This window comes from Pristis pectinata, chromosome 5 (assembly GCF_009764475.1).
Source record: "Pristis pectinata isolate sPriPec2 chromosome 5, sPriPec2.1.pri, whole genome shotgun sequence".
NCBI lineage: Eukaryota > Metazoa > Chordata > Chondrichthyes > Rhinopristiformes > Pristidae > Pristis > Pristis pectinata.
Genome location: NC_067409.1, coordinates 156,476 through 178,588, shown reverse-complemented (window position 1 = coordinate 178,588; position 22,113 = coordinate 156,476). Strand labels below are relative to the sequence as shown.

The 22,113-nt window shown below is 51.1% G+C and overlaps 1 protein-coding gene across 1 annotated transcript in view; it reads left to right on the top strand.

Moving 5' to 3' along the window:
* The window catches only part of LOC127571037 (plectin-like), a 108,529-nt gene that overhangs the window by 13,528 nt on the left and 72,888 nt on the right, over nt 1–22,113 (top strand). Inside the window, 9 exon segments of the mRNA XM_052017034.1 lie at nt 1,933–2,010; nt 2,367–2,459; nt 6,197–6,363; nt 12,078–12,193; nt 15,659–15,765; nt 19,316–19,435; nt 19,529–19,624; nt 20,166–20,293; nt 22,002–22,095. Coding sequence (XP_051872994.1) covers nt 1,933–2,010; nt 2,367–2,459; nt 6,197–6,363; nt 12,078–12,193; nt 15,659–15,765; nt 19,316–19,435; nt 19,529–19,624; nt 20,166–20,293; nt 22,002–22,095 — 999 coding nt within the window.

The following is a 22,113-nucleotide window of genomic DNA, read 5'->3' as shown; positions in this document are numbered from 1 at the left end:
AAGTGTTTGGTATTTTGGTGAACTGTCACTGTCTGGGTAATGGATAGGGCAAAGACATGTTGTTGGCATTGGACGTACTCCCCATGCAGCATGGATTCAATGGAAACACTGCACCGAGCCGTGTTTGTTGCCAAATACCCGAGGAGGTATAGTGCACATTGGAAGTAGTGTGGTTGTAAGCAAACCTGAACCCAAACCAAGCCAAGAGGCAAGGAGAGCAGGGAATTCATTTATAGCCTGTATCATCCATTTTCAGAAAGTGAATTTCTTAAGGAAGTTTTCTTTCTGATTGACTGAAGAATTCCCTCTTTCTCTCCCAGTTCCAGTGGACCCACCCTTCCCATTCACCCCACTGCCCACCATCCAGTGGACCCACCCTTCCCATTCACCCCACTGCCCACCATCCAGTGGACCCACCCTTCCCATTCACCCCCTCTGCCCACCATCCAGTGGACCCACCCTTCCCATTCACCTCCACTGCCCACGTTCTCTGTGGATCCAGCTCCTTGAAATCTTAGACCCTAACCGTGGTCAACCATCACTACTTGCCCTCGCCTATTCCCCTGTTTGCTCTCTGTCCATGTAGCGTCCGTGCCAGGCCAGCCTGGCTCTGCCACCATTGCCGCCTGGTAGTCATGATGAGTGTTGGGGATGTCCATGGTGCGGAGAGTGGGCTCGGAGGTAGTTACAGACGCAGGGAGCCGTGAGTGCATGGCTGCGGGAGGCTGTTCCAGCCATGCTGACTCACGTCATCACACAGTACCCTCGGCAGGAGGAAGATCGCCTGAGTCACAATAGGCAGGAAAAGCCATGAGTCACCAATGTGGTCAGCAGTGGTTCTGGAAGGATCATTGGGGATGGGCAAGAAACACAGGGCTTGCCAACAACCCCAGACAAGAATGAGTAACAAAGATCTCCCAACACTGATAAAGTACCATGGAGACACAGGAGACTGCAGATGCTGGAATCTGGAGCAACACACAATCTGCTGGAGGAACTCAGCGGGTCGAGCTGCATCTGTTGGGGGCAAGGAATTGTCAATTGTTGAAGACCTGATGAGGGGTTTGGCCCAAAATGTCAATAATTCCTTTAGCCCAAGGATGCTGCTCGACACACAGAGTTCCTTCAGCAGGTTGTTAGGGACACAGTGCCGCCTGAGGAGAGTCAGTGGTCAGTGGTGTCTGGTCGGTGTGTGGGTCAGTGCATTGGTGTGTGGGTCAGTGGTCAGTGGTTGTGGGTCAGTGGTTGTGGGTCAGTGGTGTGTGGATCAGTGGTCAGTGGTTGTGGGTCAGTGGTGTGTGGGTCAGTGGTCGGTGTGTGGGTGAGTGGTGTGTGGGTCAGTGTGTGGGTCAGTGGTGTGCTGGAGTTTTTTTCCATTTTATACTCCCTCATCTGACGCCACACACCCCACACCCTCATCCCCATGACCCCTCATCCCCCAACACTTTGCACTCTCTGCCTCCCGTCTCACTCTGCCCCTCCTTGCCCACTCCCCATCCTGCTCCACAACAATTCCCCCTCCCCTCTCTACCCGCACTGAGTGACCAGTGTTGGAGTGACCGAGTGTGGTGGGGAGTGACCGCTGTCCATGAGTGACCGAGTTTGGTGGGGAGTGACCACTGTCCATGAGTGACCAAGTGTGGTGGGGAGTGACCGCTGTGAGTGACCAAGTGTGGTGGGGAGTGACCACTGTCCGTGAGTGACCGAGTGTGGTGGGGAGTGACCGCTGTGAGTGACCGAGTGTGGTGGGGAGTGACCGCTGTCCGTGAGTGACCGAGTGTGGTGGGGAGTGACCGCTGTGAGTGACCGAGTGTGGTGGGGAGTGACCGCTGTCCGTGAGTGACCGAGTGTGGTGGGGAGTGACCGCTGTGAGTGACCGAGTGTGGTGGGGAGTGACCGCTGTCCGTAAGTGACTTGTTTTCTCTCCCTCAGCCCCGAGAGAAGGGACGAATGCGGTTCCACAAGTTGCAGAATGTGGGCATTGCCCTGGAGTATCTGAAACACCGGCAGGTAGGGGAGGTATCCCCCGACTCCCCCCAACCCCTCCCTCACCCCTCCCCCTCCCCCTAACCCCATCCTCCCCTCCCAAACCCTCCCCTCCCCTAACCCCATCCTCCCCTCCCAACCCTCCCAACCCCTCCCTCACCCCTCCCCTCCCCTAACCCCATCCTCCGCTCCCAACCCCCCCTCCCCTTCCCCTAACCCCATCCTCCCCTCCCAACCCCATCCTCCCTTCCCAACACCTCTCTCCCCTAAGTCCTCCTACTAACCCCACCCTCCCCTCCCTGACACTAACTCCACTCTCCCTCCCCCTCCCCCCCTCCCCTCCCCTGGTCCCATCTCTGAACTCTCACCTTGTCCCGCAGGTCCGGCTGGTGAACATCCGAAATGACGACATCGCCGATGGGAATCCCAAACTCACATTGGGGCTCATCTGGACCATCATCCTGCACTTCCAGGTGTGTGCATGACAGGGTCCCGTGTCCTGTGATCAGTGTGTGTGACACGGTCCCGTGTCCCGTGATCAGTGTGTGTAACACGGTCCTGTGTCCTGTGATCAGTGTGCGTGACATGGTCCCGTGTCCCGTGATCAGTGTGAGTGACATGGTCCCGTGTCCTGTGATCACTGTGTGCGACACGGTCTATGTGGTTCAGGTTGTGTGTGGTGTGTGGCTTTTCTTGTAGTTAAAGGCTGGGAGCTGTCTTGGGACCAAGAGTCTGCACATTGACCTAGATTTGAAGTTGGAAGGTAGCTGGATGAATGTTTTGGAGACCAGGTGTCTGCTGTGGGACACCCAACCTTCCCAGTGTGCACTGCTTCCATGGCCCAGGGTAGGCTTTCAGAACACAGTGTGCGTGTGAGTCTGTGTGTCAGCCTGTCACTCAGAACAAGGCACAGCCTGTTGGTATTTGTTACACAGAATCGCAAACTCAGCTCTGTGCAGACACGGGAAACACGGGCAGGATGTTCTGCCCCTCCAGCCTGGCCCACCTTTCATCATGATCATGACTGATCTACCTCAGCGCCACCTCCTCTTAAAGAATATCAAACACTACAGCACAGTACAGGCCCTTTGGCCCACAATGTTGTGCTGACATTTTATCCTGCTCTGAGATCTATCTAACCCTTCCCTCCCACATAGCCCTCCATTTCTCGATCATTCATGTGTCTATTTAAGAGTCTCTTAAATGTCCCTAATGTATCTGCCCCCACAACCTCTGCCGGTAGTGCGTTCCACGCATCCACCACTCTCTGTGTAAAAAAAACTTACCCCTGACATCCCCCTTATACCTTCCTCCAATCACCTTAAAATTATGCCCATCGTGTTAGCCATTGTTGCCCTGGGAAAAAGTCTCTGACTGTCCACTTGATCTGTCTCTTATCATCTTGTACACCTCTATCAAGTCACCTCTCATCCTTCTTCTCTCCAAAGAGAAAAGCCCTAGCTCGCTCAACCTATCCTCATAAGACATGCTCTCCAATCCATGCAGCATCCTGGTAAATTTCCTCTGCACCGTCTATAAAGCTTCCACATCCTTCCTATAATAAGGCGACCAGAACTGAACACGATACTCCAAGTGTTGCCTAACCAGTGTTCTACAGAGCTGCAACATCACCTCGCGGCTTTTGAACTCAGTACCCTGACTAATAAAGGACAACACACCATATGCCTTCTTAACCGCCCTATCAACCTGTGTGGCAACCTTGAGGGATCTATGGACGTTAACCCCAAGATCCCTCCGTTCCTCCACACAATCCCCATGTCCCTCGATTCCTTCCATGTCCAGAAATCTGTCCACGGAATGAACTCAGTGAACTCACCCTGAAGTTCCACAGTTTCAGGGTTGGAGAACTCCACAGCTTCACCCCCCTCTGGGTGAAGAAACTTCTCCTCAACCTAGGCCAGTGCTGTCTCTCATTCAGAGACCCCCTGGTCCCAGACTGCTCAGGCAGGGGAAACATCCTCTTCCATCCAACCTGTTGAGCCCTGGGTGGGGATTGAGGGATGGGCGCTGAGGGAGGGTCACAGTGTGGGAGGGGCAGTACTGAGGGAGTGTCACGCTTCACTCTCCACAACTCTCTCCCCTTCTTTCTCTCCCATTTTTCTTCTCCTCTGCCCCTCCCTCTCCACTCTCTCCCGCCAGTTTGTATTTTCCACCTTTGGAAAGACTTGTTCAGGATGTTGCCAGGACTTGGGGGCCTGAGTTACAAGGAGAGGTTATGTAGACTAGGACTTCATTCCCTGGAACATAGGAGATTGAGGGGTGACCTGACAGAGGTATATAAATCATATGAGGGGCATAGACAGTGAGAAAGGATGTCGTCTTTTTCCTGCGGAGCGAGTGCTAAAAACAAGAGGACATAGGGTTAAGAGATTTAAAAGGGACATCAGGGGCAGCTTCTTCATACAAAGGGTGGTGCGTATTTGGAATCAGCTGCCAGAAATAGTGGTTGAGGCGGGCACATTAGTAACGTTTAAAAGCCATCAAGATTAAGTCCATGGATAGGAGGGCTTTAGAGGGCTATGGGCCAAACGCAGGCAGATGGGACGAGCTTGCTGGGCAACACAGTCAGCATGGACGATTTGGGCCAAAGGGCCTGTTTCTGTGCTGTGTGACTCTCTGACTTTCTCACTGTCCCCTTCTCTCTTCCCTCTCCCTCAGGTTCTCCCTCTCCCTTGGCCTCCCCTGCTGCTCCCTGTCTCAGCCTCTGCACTGCCCCCGGCTAAGGCTCGGTTTGCTGGCCTGGTGCCCATCCCTGCTGGAACACACATGTTCTTGGAACTGCTTCAAAGCTTGTTTATTTCGAGCCCAATAAAACCCTGAGATTAGCTGCTGTCACAGAGGAGCTTTGAGCTGACAATGGTCACTCTGTGCTGCAGTGGAAAGTTTTCATCACGTTATCAAGCCACAGCCCCACCCAAGAGGGAAAGGAAAACCACCACCGTCCCACTGATATCCTCTGTTCCTTGTCACCAGCTGGATAACCAGCTGGTCCACCTCCACCCCAATCCATCTCCATCCTTGGACCACCTCCACCACCGGACCACCTCCACCCCAGTCCGTCTCCGCACTTGGACCACCTCCACCCCCACCCCGTCCATCTCCACCCTTGGACCACCTCCACCACCGGACCACCTCCACCCCTAGTCCACCTCCACCCCAGTCCGTCTCCGCACTTGGACCACCTCCACCCCCACCCCGTCCATCTCCACCCTTGGACCACCTCCACCACCAGACCACCTCCACCCCTGGTTTACCACCCCAATCCACCTCCACCCCTGGTCTATCTCCACCCTTGGACCACCTCCACCACCGGATCACCTCCACCCCTGGTCTATCTCCACCCTTGGACCACCTCCACCACCGGATCACCTCCACCCCTGGTCTACCTCCACCCCAGTCCACCCCCACCCCTGGTCCATCCCCACCAGCTAGTCCCAATTTCCTGCATTTGGCCCATATCCGTCCAAGCCCCGCCCCTCCATGTACCTATCCAAGTGTTTCTTAAATGACACTGTTGTACCTGCCTCACCCACTGCCTCTGGCAGCTCGTTCCATACACTCACCACCCTCTGTGTGGAAAAAGTTGTCCCTCAGGTTCCTTTTAGATCTTTCCCCTCTCACCCTAAACCTCTGCCCCATAGTTTTGAACTCCCCTACCCCAGGGAAAAGACTGTTCCTGTCCACCATGAAGGGGCATAATTTTCAGGTGATTGGAGGATGGTATAAAGGGGATGTCAGAGGTGGGTTTTTTACACAGAGAGTGGTGGGAGCATGGAACGCAGGGTGGTGGTAGAGGCTGATACATCAGGGACATTTTAGATACTCTTAGGCACATGGTCAGTGTGGGGGGGGGGTCAGTGTGGAGGGAGTCAGTGTGCTGGGGGGGTCAGTGTGGGAGGGGTCAGTTTGGGGGGGTCAGTGTGTTGAGAGGTCAGTGTGGGGGGGGTCAGTGGGGGGTCAGTGTCTTCAAGACAGAGAGAAGGCAGGTTCCACCTTCCCACTCATGACCACCCATCCCCTCCCATAGGGCCCTGAAACCTCTCCATCATTCCCCTCTCCCTCCTCCCCCTCCCCCTCCCTCCTCCCCCTCCCAGGGCACAGGACACAGTTACTGAGGGGATGTGTTGGGGTCAGTGTTTGGGACAGTACGGGACACGGTTACTGACAGAAGGACACATTGTGTTTTTAGATATCGGACATACAGGTGAGCGGTCAGTCGGATGACATGACTGCCAAGGAGAAGCTGCTGTTGTGGTCCCAGCGGATGGTGGAGGGGTATCGGGATCTGCGCTGTGACAACTTCACCAGCAGCTGGAGAGATGGCAAACTCTTCAATGCCGTCATTCACCGTCACAGGTACCAGCGGGGAGCTGAGACACCAAGCAATCGCACACACTCACAGACACACATACTCACCGACACACTCACTCGCAGACACACTCACACACTTACAGACACACACTCACCGACACTCACACTCACTGACACACACACTCACTGACACACACACTCACCGACACACACTCACCGACATACACACACTCACTGACACACGCACTCACAGACACACATTCACAGACACACCCACTCACCGACATACACACTCACTGACATACACACTCACTGACACACACTCACCGACACACACTCACAGACACTCACCGACACACACTCACTGACACACGCACTCACAGACACACACTCACTGACATACACACACTCACCGACATACACACTCACTGACATACACACTCACTGACACACACACACTCACCGACACACACTCACAGACACTCACAGACACACACACTCACTGACATACACACACTCACTGACACACGCACTCACAGACACACATTCACAGACACACTCTCACAAACTCACACACACTATATTTCTAGCCATGTTTCCCAAGATAAGTTCCGGTGATATTCCTTCTCTCATTGGTCTATCTACATACTACGTCAAATTCTCTCTTGAATGATCTCAAGAAATCCTTCTTTAAGTAATCCAGTCTTTGACTAACAAATGTTCTTTGTTCTAATGCAACACCTCCTCCCCTTTTACTCCCCCCTCTGTCTCGCCTGAAAGTTCTCCACCCTGGATATTGAGTTCCCAGTGTTGCCCATTCTCCGACTATGTCTCATATATCGTGTCCCATGTGTTAATTAAAGCTTCGAGTTCATCTCCCTATTCCTGATACTTCATGCATTAAAATAGACATAAGTTTAGAATTTCCCTTGATGTTCACTCACTTGTTTTGCTACTGGATTTATGAACTATTTCTCCTCTAGGTTACTGTCCCTCCCTACCTGAACACCTACCGTGAGTCCCCTTCCCCTGCCAACTCAGTTTGAGCCTTTTCCAACAGCGCAAGGGAGCCTCCCAGCAAGGGTATTGGTTGCACTCTTGTTACGGTGCAACCTGTCCACTTGTACAGGTCCCACCTTCCCCAGAAACACTCCCAATGATTCAGGAACCTAAAACCCATACCCCTGCGCCATCCCTTCAGCCACACATTCAGTGACCCATCCTCCTGTTCCTAGACTCAGTAGCTCAAGGTTTTTTCTGCCTTCTTCTTCCACACAAAGACCAAATATCTATTTAATTTCTCTGTCACTTCCTTGACACCCAGTGTAATCTCTCCCATCTCAGTCAGTAAGGAGCCCACATTAACTTTTGTTAATCTGTTCCATTTGACACATCTGCAGAAACTCCGACAGTTCACTTCTTATGAGACATTTCTCATCTTCTACTTCTCTTTCCTTGCCGAGAGTTGCTGGTCCTCTTTTGAGTTCTAACATCTTCTCAATCCTGAAGCATGGCTTCTTTTTGAAAAAAATCATATGTTTCCCAGATCTAAAGCTGTCTTTAACTTCTCTTAGAACATAGAACAGTACTGCTCTTGATGGCTGGATCACTTTAATGGTTGTGCTTTTTGCCTTGAAGGGACACATATTTGCTGTAAACCATGATTAATTCTTTTAAGGCCAGCCATTCCTTTCTCAAACAGTCATTCCTTTTAATGTCTCCGCCGTATCTGTTGCCATGATGAGGCTTTCCATTCCAGGACATCCAAGATGTCCTCTTTTTTCAGTAAACGGGGTTCCCCCTCCACTGCCAGCAATGCAGCCCTCACTCACATCTCTTCCATTTCCCACACAACTGCCCTCACCTCCCCCCCCCCCCCCCCAACCCGACGTAACAGGGACAGGCTTCCCCTTGTCCTCACCTACCACCCACCAGCCTTCGCATCCAACACATCATTCTCCACAACATCTGCTAACTCCAACGGGATCCCACCACCAGGCACATCTTCCCCTCACCACCCCGACCCGACACAGATTAGGGGACCGCTTCATCGAGAACCTTTGCTCTGTGCACGCACCAGCTGAGGTCTCCTGGTGGCTAGCCATTTTAATTTCACATCCCACTCCCACACTGACGTGTCTGTCCACTGCCTCCTCTACTGCCACATTGAGGCCAGACACAGGTTGGAGGAGCAACACCTCATATTCCACCTTGGGAGCCTCCAACCTGACGACATCAACATGAATGTATCTAACTTCTGGTAAACCCCCCCCCACTTTGTCATCCCTCATTCTTGTGGCCCCTTCACCCCTTCTCTTTCCCCTCCCCCGCCGTCATGACTTGCCCACCTCCTTCCCTTTATTCCAGGGTCCACTGTCCTCTCCAACTAGATTCCTTCTTCTTCAGCCCTTTGCCTCTTCTACCTGTCACCTCCCAGCTTCTCGCGTCATTCCCTTCCATCTCCCCTTCCCCTCTCCCCTGGACTCACCTTTAACTTGCCAGCTCGTGGCCCTCCCCCTCCCCTTTTATTCCGGCTTCTCCCCTCTTCCTTTCCAGTCCTGATGAAGGGTCTCTACCCAAAACGGCGACTATTCATTTGCCTCCATAGATGCTGCCTGACCTGCTGAGTTACTCCAGCACTTTGTGTGTGTTGTTCCTTTTAATGTGGCGTCGCATCTACCTCTGCCAATGCAGATCTGATCCCCCCTTCAGAATGAACTGAATCAGTTGTAATCTGCATAAAATTCTATCACATTGTAGTAAAACTCTGAAAATCTGGCATCCAATTGTTGGGAAATCCTGTCTGTCTGGCCTCTGCTTCACCCTAGTCCAGAATGTGTGGGGTCCAGAGTGCATCGACTCAGTCTCCGCAGGTGGTGGTATGGAGTCCGACTGGGCTGGGGTCAACAGAGGCCGGAGTGAGGGTTAGGGATCAGACTGGGCCGTGGTCAGCAGAGGTCAGAGCGAGGGTCAGGGATCAGACTGGGCCGGGGTCAGCAGAGGCCGGAGCGAGGGTCAGGGATCAGACTGGGCCGGGGTCAGCAGAGGCCGGAGCGAGGGTCAGGGATCAGACTGGGCATGGTCAGCAGTGAGGCCGGAGTGAGGGTCAGGGGTCAGCAGTGAGGCCGGAGTGAGGGTCAGGGATCAGACTGGGCCAGGGTCAGCAATGAGGCCGGAATGAGGGTCAGGGGTCAGCAGAGGCCGGAGCAAAGGTCAGGGATCAGACTGGGCGGGGGTTGGTGGTTTGGAACACCAGGAATCAGGGACATGGGTTGCTTGCAGCTGGAGCTTTCGTCATCGTATTCACTGAAACATTTGTTGTTTTTTCTCTCTCTCTCTCACTCTCACTCTCTCACACACACCTCTCTCTCACACACACTCTCTCACACACACTCACTCTCACATACACTCTCTCACACACTAACTCTCTCTCACACACTCTCTCTCTCTCTCTCTCTCTCTCTCTCATACACTCTGTACACTTTCGCTGCTCCCAGGAGTGAGTCACTGACAGAGAGTTTGTTTTCGTTGCCAATGCCTGCTTGGACCTGTGGCTGGGACACTGTCCTGAAGCAGGGTAACGTGAGATGTGAGCATGTTGCTGGTGCAGGGAGTTTGCAGGGAGTGTCCTGGCTGTCTGCCTTCAGAGGGAGTGGCAGATATAAAATGTTACCTGCAGGGAGGGTGAGCACCCCCCAACTGCCCTCCCCTCCCTGCATGGATCGGGTTACAGTCTGACACACCCAGCCTGTGCCTCACACTCGACAGGCTACATTGAGGAGTGTGCTGAGCTGGTCGAGGACACTAGTGGCTCAGAATGATGCTGAACTCTCTGAAGAGGAAGAAAAAGAGGAGGCATCACTTCAGCAGCTCCTCGGGTTCCCTCTCGGACTCCGAGGACCGGGTGGTGATGCTGTGTGAGGAGGTTCCCTCAGCTGCCAGTCAGAGCTCCAGCAGATGTGTGGCTGGGCCAGTCTACTCCCTGTACTCCACACTGCGGCTCACCGAGGTGTAAGCGAGATTTTGCTGCCCCACCTCCACCCCCACCCATTCTCCCTCACTCTCCTTGCTCTCCGCCTGCCCCCTCCCCCTCTACCGCTCTCCCCATCCCCCCTCCCTCATGCTCTACCCCCTCCCGCTCCCTCACTCTCACTCTCTCTCCCCTCCCTCCCCCGCTCTCTCCTCTCCCTCCCCATCTTTCTCTCCCCACTTTCTCTCCCTGTCCCTCTCAATTTCTCTCCTTTTCTCCTCTCCCTCCCCGTCCCTCGCTTTCCCCCTCCCTCCCTCCCTCCCTCCCCTTCTCCCCCTCTCTCCCCCTCCCCCTCCCTCTTTCGTTCTCTCTCCTCCCTCTCCCTCCTTCCCTCTTTCGCTCCCTCACTCTCTTACTCGTTCTCTCTTTGTCACTTCTCCTTCCCACTTGCCCTTTCTCTCACTATCCCTCCCCCTCCCTCCCTCCCCCTCCCCCTCCCCCCTCCCTCCCCTCCCGCTCCCCCCTCCCTCCCTCCCCCCCCTCCCCCCTCCCTCCCTCTTTTCCTCTCATTCTGTCCCTTTCCTGCCACTGTGTCTCCTTCTCTCTCTCACTCTCCCTGTATCTCCCACTCTATGTCACTCCTCCCCCTCCCCCCCCCACCCCACCCACCCACCCCCCCACACCCCATACCCACCCATCTTGCATGTTTAAGCGACCTCTACATGAGCCTTGGGGCGGTGTTTCCCTCCAGCTGCCTTTGGGTGGGAGCTTGTTGAGCTGCTTGTCTGACAGTAGTGCTCCCAGCTCCAGTTAGTGCTGAGCTCTGTAAACTGCGGGAGGTGTGTGAAAGTGCAGCCAACAGTGGTTCGGACCCTCAGTAACCAGCCAGGGAGTCACCACCCATACTGGCAGTGGATAAATCACATAAACTGACCAGTTCACATCCTCTCACCCCTCCCCACCAGTCAGTCTGTGCCCGTTCCCAATCACCTAATTGTGCTCGTCAGATGACACTAAAATAGGTGGTCTGATTGACAGCGAAGATGGTTATCAGGATTTACAGAGGGTCCTTGATCAGCTGGGTCAGTGGGCCGAGGAATGGCAAATGGAGTTTAATTCAGATAAGTGCGAGGTGTTGCATTTTGGGAAGACAAATGAGGGAAGGACTTTCACAGTGAGTGCTCCCTGAGCAGTGTTGTAGAACAGAGGGACCTAGGACAATGAGTACATGGTTCCCTGAAAGTGGCATCATAGGTAGACAGAGTGGTGAAGAAGGCGTTTGGCGGGTGGGCCTACAGTCAGCACATTGAGTATAGAAGTGGGGATGTTATGTTGCAGTTGTACAAGTCGTTGGTGAGGCCACATTTGGAGTGCTGCGTTTACCATCAAAAGTGGCCTTGCCTCAACTTGTGGACCTGTCCTATATTTTTACGTAACTAATTTAAAACTAACAGAACTATGGTCACTGGTCCCAAAGTGCGCCCCCACTGACACCTCAGCCACTTGCCCTGCCTCATTTCCCAAGAGGAGTCACTTCCTTCTCTATATATCACCTCCCTCCCTCTCTCTATCCCTTACTCTTCTCCCTTTCCTCCTTCCTTCTCTCATTTCTTTATTCCACTTTGTTCCCAACCTCTCCATCCCTTTCCTTGGACATCCATTGCCTAGTCGCTTTCTTCCCTATCTCCATCTCCCTCTTCCTCTCCTGTAATCTCCCCCCTCCATTTCTCAGGACCACACTGTCCCTCCCTCCTCCCACTAATGACTCTATATCTGTCACCCTTTCCAGGCCATTATTGATCGACATGAATAAGGTTTATCGACAGAAAAACCAGGAGAATCTGGAGCAAGCCTTTACCGTTGCTGAGAGGGAGCTCGGTGTCACCAGACTGCTGGATCCTGAAGGTAAAACCCATTGGATTGGTTGCCATAAGAACGTAAGAAACAGGAGCAGGAGGAGACCATCTGGCCCGTCGAGCCTGCTCTGCCTTTCAATAAGATCATGGCTGATCTGGCCGTGGACTCAGATCCACCTGCCTGCCTTTTCCCCATAACCCTTAATTCCCCAACTATGCAAAAATCTATCTAACTGTATCTTGAATATATTTAATGAGGTAGCCTCTACTGCTCCCCCAGGCAGAGAAATCCACAGATTCATTACTCTCTGGGATATCTATTTCATTCTCCCTCTCTCTTTCCCTTGCTCTCAAGTTCGTTCAATGCCATGGGGATACATACCCAGGGTATAAATGCCTTGAGAATTAGCTTTTTGCAGCAGCACAGTACATTACAAACACAACAAAATGTAAGTTAACATAAACTTAAATTAACATAAATTATGCACAACTTACACAACAAAATAAACATAATGACATTAGTGCAAGTGGAGATAGAGAAACAAAATACAGTCTGAGTAGTCCTAGTGTTTTTCAGGTGGGTTCAAGAACCTGATGGCAGTGGGGAAGAAGCTGTTGTTGAACCTTGAGGTGTGGGGTCTTCAGGCTCCTGTACCTCCTGCCTGATGGCAGCATTGAGACATGGCCTGGATGGTGGGGGTCCTTAGTAATGGATGTAGCCTTCCTGAGACATCATCTCTTGTAGATGTCCTCGATGGGTGGGGAGAGCTGTACCCGTGATGGAACTGGCTGAGTCCACCACTCTCTGTAGCCTCTTGTGATCCTGTGCATTGGAGTTCCCAAGTCAGGCCGTGATGCTGCCTTTTCCCCATAATTCAAATTTAACCAATCCCACCTGCCTGCACAGGATCCATATCCCTCCATTCTCTGCCCGTTCATGTGTCTGTCTAAATGCCTCCTAAGTGTGCTGTTGTATCCATTGCACCACCTCCCCGGCAGCATGTTCCAGGCACCCACCAACCTTGTCATGTAAATCTCCTTTAAACTTCCCCCTCTCACCTGAAAGCTATGTCCTCTAGTGTCTGACATTCTCAACCTGGGAAAAAGACTGACGACTCTACCTATGCCTCTCATAATGATGCTGAGGTCAAAGATCAGTCATAATTGTGAGCAGGCACAAAGGGTTCAGCTTCTATCTCTTATTGTAATTGGTTTATTGTCACAGGTACTGAGGTACAGTGGAACACTTTGTTTTGCATGCCATCCATACAGATGGTTTCATCACATCAGTGCATCAAGGTAGTACAAGGGAAAGCAATAGCAGAATGCAGAATAAAGTATTACAGTTACAGAGAAAGTGCAGTGCAGGTAGACAATAAGGTGCAAAGTCATAACGAGGTAGATTGTGAGGTCAGGAGTCCATTTTATCGTACTAGGGAACCATTCGATAGTCTTATAACAGCAGGATAGAAGCTGTCCTTGAGCCTGGTGGTATGTGCTTTCAGACTTGTATCTTCTGCCCAATGGGAGGGGGGAAAAGAGAGAATGTCCAGGGTGGGTGGGGTCTTTGATTATGTTGGCTGCTTTACCAAGGGAACGAGAAGTGTAGACATAGACCCCATGGAGGGGAGGCTGGTGTCCGTGATGTGCTGAGCTGTGTCCACAACTCTCTGCAGTTTCTTGTCGTCACAGGCAGAGCAGTTGCCATACCAAGCCGTGATGCATCCAGATAGGATGCTTTCTATGGTGCATCGATAAAAATTAGTGAGGGTCAAAGGGGACATGCCAAATTTGCTTTGCCTCCTGAAGAAGTGGAGGCACTGGTGGTGTTTCTTGGCCATGATGTCTCCATGGTTGTTCACTCCTAGGAACTTGAAGCTCTCAACCATCTCCACTTGAGCGCCATTGATACATACAGGGGCGTGTGCACCGCCTCCCTTCCTGAAGTCAATGACCAGCTCTTTTGTTTTGCTGATATTGAGGGAGAGGTTGTTGTCAGGACACTATGTCACTGGGCTCTCTCTTATCCATGGTTCTGCAGTGGTTACAAACCACCTGTGAGTCATGGGCACATGACCAATCATGTGATCTGGCACATTGTCCAGTTACACAGCAGGCACATTATGTGACTCCACTGTCTGTCCAGAATCCCAAGACCAACACACATGGTGATAAAAGGTCCATACCCTCCCTTTTGTTTAAAGCAACAGTTAACTATGAATAGCATATTAATATACACATTAATGAACAACACTTATAAATCTTGTCTAGTTAACAGCTTTTGGAGTCTTCCTAATTTTCTTACTGTTCATTCAACCCTTGGACAGTTTAATTTTGCTCTCCACCCATCTCTCTATCTGTCTGTCTGTCTCTCTCCCCTCCCTCCCTCCCTATCTCTCTCTCCTCTCTCTCTTTTTCTCTCTCTTTCTCTCTCTCCCCCCTCTCTCTCTCCCTCACTCTTTCCCTCTCTCATTTTTATCACTCACTCCATCTCATTTTCTCTCTCTCTATCTCAGTACATGGCAGGATCCTCAGGAGCATTGATGCACAGAGTGATCTTGGGGTCCAAGTCCATAGCTCCCTAAAAGTGGCTACACAAGTAGATAAGGTGGTAAAGAAGGCGTACGGCACACTTTCCTTCATCAGTTGGGGCAGTGAGTACAAGAGTCAGGAAGTCACGTTGCAGCTGTATAAAACTTTGGTCAGGCCATACTTGGAGTATTGTGTGCAGTTCTGGTTGCCCCATACGGGAAGGATGTGGAGGCTTTGGAGAGGGTGCAGGAGAGGTTCACCCTCTGCTGCCTAGATTAGAGGGCATGAGCTATGAGGAGAGGTTGGACAAACTTGGGTTGTTTTCTCTGGAGCGGTGGATGTTGAGGGGAGACTGCGGTTTATAAAATTATGAGAGGCGCAGATAGAGTAGACAGCTAGAGTCTTTATTCCAGGGTGAAAATGTCAAATCCTAGAGGGCATAGTCTTATAGTGAGAGGGTGAAAGTTTAAAGGAGATGTGCGGGGCATTTTTTTACACAGAGAGCGGTGGGTGTCTGGAACAGGCTGCCAGGGGTGGTGGTGGAAACAGACACGATAGTGGTGTTTAAGAGGCACCAATCCCCGCATGGACTTTGTGGCCGAAGGCCCTGTTCAAGTGCTGTACTGTTCTCACATTCTTTCTCTCTCTCTTTCTCTCTCTCCCTCCCATTGATTCTCTTTCCTTCACCTGTCGATAGTGTAGCAGTTAGTGTAACGCTATTACAGCGCCAGTGACCCAGGTTCAATTCCGGCCACTGTCTGTAAGGAGTTTGTACGTTCTCCCCGTGTCTGTGTGGGTTTCCTCCGGGTGCTCCAGTTTCCTCCCACATTTCAAAGACGTACAGGTTAGGAAGTTGTGGGCATGCTATGTTGGCACCAGAAGCATGGCGACACTTGCGGGCTGCCCCCAGAACACTACGCAAAAGATGCATTTCACTGTGTGTTTCGATATACATGTGACTAATAAAGATATCTTATCTTAGATGTGGATGTTCCCCATCCTGATGAGAAGTCGATCATCACCTACGTGTCCTCCCTGTATGATGCTCTGCCAAGGGTACCCAGTGTAGAATCAGGGGTCCGAGCCAACGTGAGTACTGCTGACTGAAGCCACAACTTGGACAACCGATGCTTGTGGCATTGGTGGATTGCTGGGACAGGGTGGGCTGAGGTCTAACACTGCCAGGACCTGCTGACATTATTCCAGGGGTGGGGGTGTTGGGGTGATCTCTCCAGGGCTGGGTACAACCAGTCTCTTTGTGCTCTGGCCAGACCAAGCAGCAGTCCACAAGCTTTCCAGCTGCTGGAGGAGTTGTTGGTGAAGCAACATCTGGTCCTCATCCCGACCACCATCTCCCATCGCACATCTGGCCCACACTCTGACCTCCATCTCCCATCACACATCTGGCCCACACCCCGAACACCATGTCCCATCGCACATCTGGCCCACACCCCGAACACCATGTCCCATCACACATCTGGCCCACATCCCGAACACCATGTCCCATCGCACATATGAGGCTGGGAACCAGAGTGGCAGGACAGCAAGTGCAGAGGCTGTGGAGAAAATAGATGTTAAGACTACAAGCAAAGATGGAAACCAAAAGGTTGAGCATGGTGGGACTAATGTTCTGAGTTGCGTCTATTTCAATGCAAGGAGTATTGTAGGTGAGGCAGATGAACTTAGAGTGTGGATCTGTACATGGAATTATGATGCTGTAGCCATTAGTGAGACTTGGTTGCAGGAGGGGCAGGACTGGCAGCTCAATGTTCTGGGGTTCTGTTGTTTTAGACATGTTAAAGGGAGGTATTAAAGAGGGAGGTGTGGCATTACTCATCATGGAAAATGTTACGGCAGTGCTCAGAGAGGACATACTGGAGGGCTCGACCACTGATGCAATTTGGGAGGAACTGAGGAATAAAAAAGGGACGACCACGTTAATGGGACTATATTATAGACCTCCCAATAGTCAGCGGGATTTAGAGGAGCAAATTTTTAGAGAGATAGCAGACAGTTGCCAGAAATATAAAGTTGTGATAGTAGGTGATTTTAACTTTCCACATATTGACTGGGACTCCCATACTGTAAAAAGGACTGGACATTTGTCAAATGTGTTCAGGAAAGTTTCCTTAATCAATATGTAGAAGTCCCAACTGGAGAGAGCGCGATACTGGATCTCCTCTTGGGGAATGAGACAGGGCAGGTGACAGAAGAGAGTGCAGGGAAACCCTTTGGATCTAGTGATCATAATTCCATTAGTTTCAAGATAATTATGGAGAAGGATAGGACTGGTCCTGGGGTTGAGATTCTAAACTGGAGGAAGGCCAATTTTGATGGCATCAGAAGGGGTCTGGCAGGTGTGGATTGGGGTAGGTTTTCTGGCAAAGAGATGCTTGGTAAGTGGGAGGCCTTCAAGAGTGAAATATTGAGAGTACAGAATCTGTATGTTCCTGTTAGGATAAAAGGCAAGGCTAACAGGTTTAGGGAACTTTGGTTATCGAAGGATATTGAGGCCCTGGTAAAGAAAAAGAAGGAGGTGCATATCAGGTATAGGCAGTTAGGCAATGAGACACTTGAGGGGTATAAGAATTGCAAGAGAAAACTTAAGAGAGAAAACAGGAGGGCAAAAAGAGGACATGAGGTTGCTCTGGCAGACAGGGTGAAAGAGAATCCCAGGGGTTTCTATAGCTATGTTAAGAGCAAAAGGATAGCAAGGGACAAAATTGATCCTGTTGAAGATCAGCCTGGTCATCTATGTGTGGAGCCGAGAGAGATGGGGGAAATCTTCAATGGATTTTTTGCATCTGTGTTTACTCGGGAGATGGACACAGAGGAAAAAGAGTAGTGAGGTCATGGACCATATCCGGATTATGGAAGAGGAGGTGTTTCCTGCCTTGAGGTGAATTACGGTGGATAAATCCCCAGGGCCTGACGAGGTGTCCCCTTGGACCTTGTGGGAGGCTAGTGCAGAAATTGCGGGGGTCCTGGCAGAGATATTTAAAATGTCCTGAGCCACAGAGGACTGGAGAATAGCTAATGTTGTTCCGTTGTTTAAGCAAAGCTCTAAGAATAAGCCACAAAATTATAGGCCAGTGAACCTGACGTCAGCTGTGGGTAAATTATTGGAAGGTATTCTGAGGGACAGGATATATAAGTATTTGGATAGGCAGGGCCTGATTAGGGATAGTCAACATGGCTTTGTGCATGGGCAGGTCACATTTAACAAATCTAGTAGAGTTTATTGATGAGGTACCAGGAAGGTTGATGAAGGGAAGGTGGTAGACGTTGTCTACATGGACCTTAGCAAGGCCTTTGACAAAGTCCCACATGGGAGGCTGCTCCAGAAGGTTAAGTCACTTGGCACTCAGGATGAAGTAGTCAATTGGATTCAACGTTGGCCTAGTGGGAGAAGCCAGAGAGTGGTAGTGGATGGTTGTCTCTCTGACTGGAGGCCTGTGACTACTGGTGTGCTGCAGGGATCGGTGCTGGGCCCATTGTTGTTTATCATCTATATTAATGATATAGGTGATAATGTGATAAACTGGATCAGCACATTTGTGGATGACACCAAGATTGGGGGCGTAGTGGACAGCGAGGAAGGCTGTTAAAGCTTGCAAAGTGATCTGGACCAGCTGGGAAAATGGGCTGAAAAATGGCAGATGGAATTTAATGCAGACAAGTGTGAGGTGATGCACTTTGGGAGGACAAACCAGGGTAGGACTTACACAGTGAATGGTAGGGCTCTGAGGTGTGCGGTAGAACAAAGGGACCTGGGAATACAGATCCATAATTCCTTGAAAGTGGCATCACAGGTAGATAGGGTCATAAGGAGATCTTTTGGCACATTGGCCTTCATAAATCAGGGCATTAAGTACAGGAGTTGGGATGTTATGTTGAAGTTGTACAAGACGTTGGTGAGGCTGAATTTGGAGTATTGTGTGAAGTTATGGTCACCTATCTACAGGGAAGATATCAATCAGCTTGAAAGAGTGCAGAGAAAATTTCATGGATGTTGCTGGGACTTGAGGACCTTAATTACAGGGAAAGGTTGAATAGGTTAGTGCTTTATTCCCAGGAGAGCTGGAGAATGAGGGAAGATCTTATAGAGGTATACAAAATTATGAGGGGGATAGATAGGGTGAATGCATGCAGGCTTTTTCCCCTCAGGTTGGGTGAGACCAGAACTAGAGGTCATAGGTTTAGGGTGAAAGGTGAAATATTTAAGGGGAATCTGAGGGGGAGCTTCTTCACTCAGAGGGTGGTGCGAGTGTGGAACGAGCTGCCAGCAGAAGTGGTGGATGTGGGTTCAATTGTAACATTTAAGAGAAGTTTGGTTAGGGACATGGATGAGAGAGGTATGGAAGGCTATGGTCCAGGTGCACGTGGATGGAACTAGGCAGAAAACCAGGCCGGCATGAACTAGATGGGCCGAAGGGCCTGATTCTGTGCTGTAGTGCTTTATGACTCTATGACTCTACCTAGCCCACATCTCCCATGAGCAGTATCTCCCATCACACATCCCCCATCACACATCTGTCCGACATCCCAAGCAGCATCTCCCATCGCATATCTGTCCCACATACTGACCACCATCTCCCGTCACACTTGTCCTGGCTCAAACAATGTTGTGTAACTGCAGGAGATTGAACTCCGGTGGCAAGAATATTATGAGCTGGTGACTCTACTGATCCAGTGGATCCGACACCACATCACGATGTTCGAGGAGAGAAGGTTTCCAGGGACCTATGAGGAGATGGAGGTGAGTGGAGATGAAGAGGTAGAGATGTGAAGCTGGGGGAGTGTGGCCTTGATTACTGCCGTTGCTGTAACTGGCGAACATCGTGTTTCACAGGTTCTCTGGAGACAGTTCCTCAAGTTTAAAGAATCTGATTTGCCCAGAAAAGAGATTGAGAAAAACCAGAGCAAAACCCTCTTCAAATCTCTCGAGGTGGGTGGTTACTTCAGCCTGTCTGTATCTCTGTTTGAAACCATGATCATGTGTGGGTGCAGTACAAACTCTTCCCTGGGTGTGGTCTCTCCTGCCTGGGCTTGTCCCCCTCCCCCTCAGTCTGTCCCCCTCCCCCCTCGGTGTCCCTCCCCCTCATTCGGTGTGCCTCCCGTCGGTCTGTCCCTCCCCCTCAGTCGGTGTCCCTGCCCCCAGTCTGTCCCCCTCCTCCTCGGTCTGTCTCTGTCCCCTCTGTTCGGTGTCCATCCCCCTTGGTCTGTTCCATCGCCAGGTGTCTCCCCACTGTGTCTATCCCCCCCTCCCCCTGGGTCTGTTACCCTCCCCCTGGGTCTCTCCCTCTCCCCGTGTCTGTCCTTCCATTGTGTCTGTCTTCCTTTCTCCTTCCAGGTCTCTCCCTACCCCCTGGGTCTATCCCCCCCTCCCCCGGGTCTGACCCCCTCCCTCGTGGACTCTCCCTCCCCCCTGTGTCTGTCCCCGCTGGGTCTGGACACAACATTCACTGTGTGACTGTGCTGTTGTCTAGGCTGCTGTACAGGAGGGTCAGCTGAAGGTTCCCACTGGTTACCATCCCATCGACGTGGAGAAGGAATGGGGGAAGCTTCACGTCTCCATCTTGGAGAGGGAGAGAATTCTACGCAGCGAGTTTGAGAGGTTGGTGTTGGTGCTGAGTCTCCAGGGCTGCCAAGGTTCTGTGGGTCAACTGCACCAAAATGGCCATTCAGCCCATTGTGTCTGTGCCAGCTCCAAGTATGGCAATTCCCACATTTCCACTGCCCTGATTCCCCCCCCCCAATAAACCTGCCAATTATTCCCTGTCCTGTGCCTGCTCAACTCCCTCTGAAGGCCATGAACCACTCACTCATGGGAACCCTGTCTAGTCCCGTCATATCCTTGTACACATCATAGAGTCGTACATGTTAATGTGGCTGCCTCAACCACTTCTCCTAGCAGCTCGATGGGCCAAATGGCCTAATTCTGCTCCTATATCTTGTCTCACGGTCAGAGTGTGATTAGTTACCTGGATGGCAGTGAGTCATGGAGAGATACAACAGGGAAACAGCCCTTCAGCCCAACTCATCCAACAAACTGCCAGAGAGAGTGGTGGAAGCAGAGTCACTGACAGTATCGAATTGTCCTGCCACAGAAGGATATGGGCCAAATGCTGGGACATGGGAATAATAACGGATGGGTCCCCACAGGTCGGCATGGATCTGGTGGGCTGAATGGCCTGTTTCCATGCTGTATGACTCAATGATAGGTTTAGGATGAGACCGGAAAGATTTAATAGGAACCTGAGAGGCAACTTTTTTACCCAGAGAGTGGTCAGTATATGGAATGAGCTGCCAGAGGAAGTGGGTGAGGCAGGAACATTAACATTTAAAAGACACTTGAACAGGTCCATGGATTGGAAAGGTTTAGAGGGATATGGGCCAAACACAGGCAAATGGGACTGGTTTAAATGAGAATCTTGGTCAGCGTGGACCAGTTGGGCTGAAGGGCCTGTTTCTGTGCTGTATGACTCTATTGCATTAGCTTTCTTTACTACCGACTCAACCTGCAAGTTAACCTTCAGGGAATCCTGAACAAGGACTCCCATATCTTTTGCACCTCCGATTTCTGAATCCTCTGGTTGGAAGGAGTCCCATGAAGATCTCCACTAATAGTAGATGGAATAGTTAGCGATGCCCTAATTCAACAGGACTAGATGGAGCAGAGTTTATTAAGAGTGCCCAGCAAAATTTTCTCCAGCAATATGTAGATGGCCCTACTAGAGAGGGGGCAACACTCAATCTCCTCGAGGGAAATAAGGCTGGGCAAGTGGCTGAGGTGTCAGTGGGGGAGCAGTTGGGGAAGGAATGGGGTTGGCAGAGGGAATGTTTCTAAAAGGGTAAGGTCAAGGTTACCCATGGTGAAAATGATGTAGATATGGGAATGATGATTCATCACCTTGAAGACAAGAAGGGAAACAGAAATCACTGAGGGTGAACAAGGCAAAGACAGAAATCTGTGGAGACTGCAGATGCTGGAATCTGGAACAAAAACTAAACTGGTGGAGGAACTCAGTGGGTCGAGCAACACCAGGACTGATCCAGGGTCTCGACCTGAAATGTTGACCATCTCTTTGCCTCCACAGCTGCTGCCTGACCAGATGGAAATGCATTCCCACACACCATTCAAACTTTATTCTGCTTACCCTTGCCGCCAAATTGTCTTCCTTCACACTCCTTTGTATTACTTTCCATCTGCCATGTGTCTGCTGCTTCAGTCTACCTCGTTTCATGTCCTGTTGACTGCTGCACCCTCTGCTACCCTGTCGTTGAGCCACTGACAGTTTCTTCTGGTTCCACACTGTTGACAGATTGGAGCGATTCCAAAGGATCATCCTGAAGATTGAGCAGGAATCGAATGTCTGCGAGGAACAGCTGAAACACTCGGACAATCTCCTCAAAGCTGTGAGTGAGAAAGGAATG